This window comes from Artemia sp. Qi Xiang Cuo, chromosome 16 (assembly GCF_049724085.1).
Source record: "Artemia sp. Qi Xiang Cuo chromosome 16, ASM4972408v1, whole genome shotgun sequence".
Classification (NCBI taxonomy): domain Eukaryota; kingdom Metazoa; phylum Arthropoda; class Branchiopoda; order Anostraca; family Artemiidae; genus Artemia; species Artemia sp. Qi Xiang Cuo.
The window spans coordinates 43,092,731-43,100,815 of NC_142809.1; the positions used below are offsets into that span (position 1 = coordinate 43,092,731).

General features: G+C 38.1%; 1 protein-coding gene across 1 annotated transcript; it reads left to right on the forward strand.

Annotated features, from left to right (window-relative positions):
• Positions 1 to 1,044: 1,044 nt before the first annotated feature.
• Positions 1,045 to 1,614, forward strand: LOC148942932 (uncharacterized). Its single transcript, XM_089102402.1, has one exon. The coding sequence runs from the start codon at positions 1,045 to 1,047 to the stop codon at positions 1,612 to 1,614; it is 570 nt and encodes a 189-aa protein (XP_088958528.1).
• Positions 1,615 to 8,085: the final 6,471 nt, after the last annotated feature.

The window sequence follows — 8,085 nt, forward strand, 5'->3', positions numbered from 1 at the left end:
TTGTTGGAACCCTTGGTCCCAGTTTTGTCAGATAAATGTCCCTCCCAGATTCATTTCTTTGGGCTCCTTAATTATTTTCCTTCCTTTTGTAATAAATGTTAATTTTACTATTATTTTTTTACGCCATTTTTGGTCCTCTTAACTGCGTACGTGTTTAATTCCCCACGAGGGGAAAAGTGCGCAGTTAGGGAGATTGGCCAGTATATTAGAAGCCCTGGGATTGGTTGGAAAGATTCATTTACCACCCCTAGTAACCCCCACCGCGAGGCTTCTGAACCAGGAAGTGAGCTCTCAGCAGTAGTTCTGAAACTCGGTGGGTTTCACACAACCATGAGCTTTATTGGGTGCATAGGATACACAATGGAAGGATCCGATCTCCGCGAAGTCCTGGAACTTGCATATGCCCCAAACACTGTTCCTCATCTCCTCAGTGGAAAGGCTACTTTACAAGCTGTTCGAGGTCTCTTGCTAGTTGATAGTGCTCTACAAGCCGTGCTGCTCTCCGAGTTATTTGACGATGATCCCTGTTCAGAACCTTAAACAAAGTTAGGCACCAAAGAAGTTGCAGACCTTAAAACACTATACAGCAAGCTAATGAATGGAGAGGCAACAACGACGGAGGTTGAAGAAAATCCTGCACTCAAGCGGATCAAAAGTTTCGTCGACCAGAAGATACTTGATCTGTCTCAGCACAGAACTTCAAAGCTGTGGTTTCAGCTTATGAATATGGTTGGGATACTTCGTTCTTTCATCAAAGCTGAGCGGATGGGGCTTTGGGACTTACACCTAAAGTCTGTGTCTGAAATGCTACATTTTCTTGCGGCCTGTGGTCACAACAACTATGCCAAATCGTGCCAAATATACCTTCAGAAGATGGTCGAGCTTGAAGAAACCCATCCTACTGTTCATAGTTCATTCCAACAAGGAATGCTCGTCGTCAGACGATCTGATCGCTAATGGGCTGGCTTGTCGACGGACCTAGTTATTGAAAAAGAGCTTATGCGCTCGTTGAAAACAGCAGGCGGACTGACCAGGGGTACGGGCATGACTGAAACCCAGAGGTCGCTGTGGGTTTTAGCACGCCCAACCTGCTCTGCTGTTAACCTCCTAATGGAAGATCTGCCGCAAATTCTCTATGGGACAAGCGAGCAGCACAAGGAGAACGCAGGCCCCAGACAAGAACGAGACTTCAAGAATACGCAGGCGATGGTCACGTACTTTGAAAATGGCTCACCATTCGGAGGGAATACCCTGCTTAGAAGCATTGCTACCGGTTTGACTGCATATGAATCTGCAAACGTTGACTCTGCGAAGGCTGTCGGGCTAAAAATCCTTGATGCTATGACTGGAAAAGTGGCGAAGGATTTTGTCTGCCGAAGAAAGGAACAGGCAGTCCAGATAACAACAAAGCAAACAGCTGGAGGAGATTTCAAGCGACTTGATCCAGCTTTGCTATTCCAACGCTTCATTGCGTTAGCCAAAAGGACAAGACTTCCTGAATCAGAGTGCTTCCTGTATGAACTTTGTTCGTATCCCGCTGCTCTGTTTGACAGCTCATTTATGCCGAGAGTGCCGAACAAGGCCGAATTCACCAAGGCCATTGCACTTGCATGAAAACTCGAAGAAATTCCGTGTGTGCTGAACGACGGGACACACTACGTACTTGACGGCGGATCTCTATTGCACCCAGTCCCATGGATAAAAAATGACACGTATGCGGGTATCATACAGAGCTACTCTCTGTATATTTCGCGGAAGTACCCTGGCGCAACTGTTGTTTTCAATGGGTATGATAGTGGACCTTCCATCAAAGATATGGCCCATTCGTATCATAATCGAACGATTGGTCGCGAGGTTTTCTTCACGAATGACATGCGGCTGAAAGTTAAGAAAGAAGAATTTCTCGGGAACAAAAAAAACAAGTCAAGATTCATTAGTGCGTTTGCAGTTCATCTCCGGCGAAAAGGCTATTTTGTAGTCCAAACCCCCAGTGATGCAGAAGTGCCTATTGTAAAAGCTGCCATCGAATCAGCTAAACAGAAGGTAACTGCCGTTATTGGAGAAGATACGGATATTCTGGTCGTTCTCTGCTACCACTGTGATGTCTCCACTAACAAGGTGTACTTCGCCCCAGAGCCAAAGAAAAATAAAGAGCGAAGGTGCTGGGATGTTCATGAAATGAAAAAAAAGATTAGGCCAAGAAGTATGTGGTCTGATCCTCTTTGCCCATGCATTCCTTGGGTGTGATTCTACATCACGTGTCCACAACATCAGAAAAGGTCTTACCCTGAAAAAAGTGATAGAAGACGAAAGTTTTCGAGCATCTGCCAAGGTCTTTATGAAGAAGGCAGCAACAAAAATCGAAGTCAAGGAAGCCGGAGAAGACGCACTTCTTATAATATATGGTGGAAAGAAGGGGGAAATCTGAACGAGCTTCGAAAGCAGCTCTTCGAAAGAAAGCTCGTCACAGCAACGGCTTTTGTTCACCCAGAGCAGCTACCTCCCACATCCAACTCTGCAGCATTTCACAGCTATAGAGTTTACTTTCAGGTACACGCCTGGAATGACGACCGTAATCTAGAATTGGACCCTCAAGAGTGAGGCTGGAAGGACCGAAATGGTACATTATACCCTGTGAGGACGGACCTATCCCCAGCACCTCCCCAACTTCTTAAGATTGTTAAGTGTTCCTGCCGTTCAAACTGCACCTCTGCTTGGTGCACTTGTGTCAGAAATGACATGTCTTTCACTCTCGTGTGCAAAACTTGTCAGAGAGCAGAATGTGATAATTCTCCCAAATCAGAAGATCTCAGCGACGATCTCGACGACAAAGTTTCAAACTACACTGCCAGTGATTAATGTCGCAAGTCATTTGAAAAGTTGCCTGCCTTTTACCAATGTGATTTTTGTTACCTGTGATTTTAGTCAGTTAATACATTAAGAGATGATTGATTACTTTTGAAGAAACCTTTTGGTGATGAATGTGAAACACTGTCGGTTGAACATATCCTTGATCTGATGTGATATTCGAGTTCATTGCATAAAACTACTCAAGAAATGTGGTCAAACGACTATGTTATAATAGAATCGCGAACTTCGTGAATGGTGATGAATGTGAAACACTTTTGGTTCACCGTATCTTAAATCTGACGTAATATTCGAGTTCAGCACATAAAACTACATCAGAAATGGGTTTCCCATGAAGTAAACTCTAAGCCTTGAGAAAATAGAAAATTTAGGCTTAAAAACGAAAAATAAAACACAAAACGCTAAAAAACACTAATTTTGCACCCCACTAGGTTTCTCAACTTTTGATATGTTGTACATTCTTTTTTTCTCTACAAGATGGTGTAAAAATCATTTCTGTTGCAATTTGTTTGCGGTCAAACCTTATATTGACTGTACTAATAATTAGCTTAATATAAGTGAGGTAACTACTATGCAGGTATTTTTTAGTTAAACATTTAACATATAGAGCTTTTTTAGGTTTGGTTAGGTATTTAATATGATGCGTTTTGGGCTGCCTGCTTTCAATATTTGTTGTATTTCCATAATTTTGTTACTAAAGTATTATATTTTCATCATTTTCGATATATTTCCTTATGATTAACCTAACTTCACTTTTTTGGTGTGGTCACTATAACACGTAAGTACCAACAAGTTTTTTAAATGAAACTAAGGAGCAACATTAAAAACTCAAAACGCTTAGAGAGTATTCAATATATGAAGGGAGCACCCCAAGGCCGTATCAAGGATTTTTGTTGGCGGGGAGGGTTATATTTTTGGGGAGGGGAGTTTTGAAAAAAACTTTTAAAAACGCATCATAAATTTGTTGATATGTATTGTTAGTACGTTTTTACGAGTTGGACAAAAATTTAGGGGGTGGGGGTCAAACCCCCTAACCCACTCCCTGGATACGGCCTTGTGGCTGGCTCCTTCACCAACCTTCGCTCTTTACGCTAAAGTCTTAAAGATCTTTTAAAAAAAATTCTTTTTACTCAAATTCATCGGCCTTTGTGCTTCAGCAGTCTTTCTTACAGATTTGTGACCAAAAGTTAAACTTTAGAGTAAGGAGATGGGATTGAGGAAGGAGCAGCCCCCTCATATACGGAATAATTTCTGTTCGTTTTAAGGCTAGTTTCAGTTGAAAAAGCTTGTTTTTTATATGATTTCTGACCGTTTTTCAAGTCATTCCAGGAAATACCCCTCCCTTTCCCCCGTTTAAAAATTTCCCTGGAAACTTTCCTCCCCTAGAAAATTCTCCCCGTGGCAAATTCCCTCCGCGGAAATTTCCCTGCCGAAAAATTTCCCTATATTTCGCAATAACAAATATTATATGTGAACAACAGGCAAATTGTGTAGCTTACTGCTCTTTTTGGGGACTACATGGGGTCTTGGCATCCCAAAGGCATAGTTATCGGACATTTCAACTATGCTGAATCTAATGACTATCTCAAAGTTTTGATCAGATGTCTTTGGGGGGAAAGGGGGCATGGAAAGATGCCAGTTGCCCTCTAACATTTTGGTCACTGCAAAAAGAGCACTAGAACTTTTGACTTCCGTTGGAAAAATCCCTCTCCCGATCTCCTAGGACCATTAGTTTTACATGATTACCTGGAGAAAACAAAAACACAACGAAAAACAAATAAACACACATCCGTGATGTTTCTTCTTGCTAAAAATACTAAATTCCACATTTTTGTAGATATGAGATTGAGACATACACACTATTGTTCTTAGATGTGCTGAATCTGATAGTGTTATTTTCATTAGGACCGTCTTACTTTTTAAGGGTGTATCCCCCCTTTTTTGAAAATCAGGCAAGTTTTCTCAGGCTCATTGTTTTGACGGTTAACATTAAACTTAATGAATTTTATATATTTGGAATGAGCATAAAAAGGCAATTACTTAGATGTATTAATTGTTATCAAAATTCCGTCTTCGGTTGCTATTGGACCGAGGCATGTAGCAAGGGTATTCGATTTTTCAAATGAAGATACAACAGCGGTATTGTTTTCAAAATATAAGCGGCCGATTATCCCCCCATCGTTGGTGCCACTTACTCCAAATAGCATTAATCAAGTACATTCATTCTCCAACAATTCATTTATTCGGGAAATTTTGCTTTAAGAATTAGGGATGTATCCTTTCCCCCCTTTCCAAAAAAGTTTGAAGACTAAATTTTCATTTCGTATTAACTAAAAAAAGTTTTATTTTTACCAAATAATTTTTTCAATTAAAGGTTGAGATAAATAAATTTATCACCAGTGTATTAAATTTTAGTAAATTTTTAATTGTGTGTGCGGATAAGAACAAGATGTCTCAAGAGGCTTATATTTTTTCTGTGTTGAAAACCGTACCTTTTCTTGTTTGTTTTAATCTATGTTCTGACCGAGATGAGAAAATGTTAGTTGTCTTATTCACTTTCATTTTCTTGCCCTTTGAAAAAAATTAATTGCATTTTGTTCGATTTACTTAATAAATAATTAATTGTATATTTTTGGTATTTATTCTAACCATAAAAAACACTGTCTACAAAGATTTTATAATAAAAATTATATTATACGGATCACAACAGCGATTTTTTAAATTTTATATTGCATTTTGTATCATGTAATTTCATCAATTTCGAATTTCAGAATTTCGGCCAAAATTTCACCAAGGAAGACAGGTTCCAAGCAGATTCCAAAAATTATATTTAATTTCTATTCCAAATGAGATATATTGTTAATTACTCTCTTCTTTTTATTGTTTTTGAAACAGATCAATTGAACTGTTGTTCAACCGTGGTCATTATCAATGTGTGTTTTGAAAGTAATTTTACAACCGTGTGGCACCTTTCCGCTGGAGACTTAACTGGCTATCTTGTAATCTTTTATCGCTTACAAGTTCTCTTTAGTCTAAAATTGTTGATTTGTGTCACAAATTAGTGTAAACTGGCATTGTTCTGGCGGTATTTCTTTCACTACTCAAAATGGGAATAAGCCTCTTAGCTTCTTCATTAACGAACAGTCTTTCCATTTTATATAAATATTGGTTTAATATGATAAAGCACTCCGGATGAGGGGTTTCGGACTCGCTAAAGAATTTCTCTGAACATTATGTTCGGCTTTACATTAAGCTTTTCTCCTGTAATGCTGGGGGGGGGTGCTATCCTTCATTACCATTCTAAAGGATTAAGTCAAATCTATTACTGGATACTAATCGGGTTAAACGGTAAATCTTCATCTCATCCAAGTTTGAACCTAAAAATTTTTCACGGAAAAAGAACAAGAAATGGTGTGCTAAACCTTTGGGGATTTTATGACTTCAACCCCCTCCCCCCAGAACAATCATCTGCTCTCCCCCTAATATCTGGAGTGAAAATGTAACAATATACATAAGTATTTATATGATCAAAAATAATTCTAAAAATAATTGTCTATAACTTTGTTTGATACAAATATTAGATAATTGCGATCAAACATTTTTGTATGGGCGTGCTTGATCCGCTTTGGGATCCGAATCGGTTTCGGAATTCGGGCTTGCGAAAATTACATGTGAATGGTATCTTCCACCTTACATTAAGCCTTTCTCTAGTAATGGGGAGGGGGGCTGTCCCTTATTACCATTTTAAATTATTTAAGTCGCATTTATGTCTGAAAATTAAGGGGGCAGGGGGAGGTTAAACAGTAAATCATCCCCTCCCCTAAGTTTGATCCATAGAATCTTCCACAAAAACAGAAAAAGAAGTGCATCTCAGCCTTTGTGTAAATGTCAACCATCTATCTCTCTATCTCTATCTACATCTATCTCTACCTCTATCTCTACATCTATCTCTCTCTATAACATCTATCTCTCTCCTCCAAATAATAACCGTCTCAGCTCCCCCTTGAAAGCAACAATATAATGTTATAAATGAAGAACTTTAAACTTCATGTCTGGAATCAGAATATAAAAATAAAGGAATTTGTATTGTTGCCAGATTCCTGTTTTGTAAGTTTTGCTTTTTGTGGGGAAGGCTGTGTATTTAGTGTCCATGAGTCGTTTCACCCTTAATATTGACAATTGTCAATTGTGAATATTGTCAATTGTCATTGAATATTGTCAATTGTCATTTGTCATTGAATATTGTCAATTGTGTATATTGTCAATTATCAATATTCAGTCAATTGTCAATTGACTGAATATCGACAATTGTGCATATTGACATAAAAAATATATATTGAGTCATAAACAAAATTACTCGTTTAGGGAGAACGAAACATCGTTATATAAAACGAAGCTTTATTTCCACAGCGGTCTAAATTTGGTATATATTTGCATTTGCGTCATTGGGGGGAAGGTTCATATGCACTCGCATATTTTTTACCCTCCCCTTGATTTATAAAATAATTTTTTCGGGGGTATTTTCATTAAAAAATTCATTTTTTGTGTTTTCAATGACAAACAAGAAAAAATGACAAATCTGCCCCCCCCCCCCCCTCTTAGAGTTTAAAAAATGCACCCCTCCTAAATTTCTGTGAATTGATGCCACTGTCTCTGTTCTCATTTATGCGGGCCATGATGACTTGAATTACTATTATGTCAATTACATGTGAGTGAAACTGGAATTAGTCTGAAGAAAACTAAAAACCTAACAGACATTCATGCTGCAATGCTGTCATACCTAGTCAATTCGATAAATCAATTTTTTGTTTTTTAATCTGGAAAAACTAAAACATATATAAGTAAGGTGATGGAATAAATTAAAGTAATCGTTCAAATTCTGGAGCTCATCTCTGATCGCTTGGCCGTTCCAATTCATAAGAAAATTGTATGTGTTTATCCAACGTCTATAAGATTTGTGTGTGTGTGTGTTTTTTTTTTTTTTTTTGTTTTTTTTTGTAACTCAAGTAATTTCATATGTTCCAAAATTTCCGTCAGTTTGATTTAACCCTTGAGGTTTTCTAAATGTTCATTTCTTTTGTGGCAACCCTACTGGAAGCTCTGATAAATGAACACTTTTTGAATCTGTTAAATTTAACCATAAGATGTAAAGAAAGGCCAGTTTTGCAATAAATTACAGTATTCCTTCAATCCATGGATCTTATCGCTGATTGCTTG

What these genes read in the sequence shown, in the direction of transcription:
- LOC148942932 (XM_089102402.1), top strand. Translation starts at nt 1,045, where the DNA reads ATGACTGAAACCCAGAGGTCGCTGTGGGTTTTAGCACGCCCAACCTGC.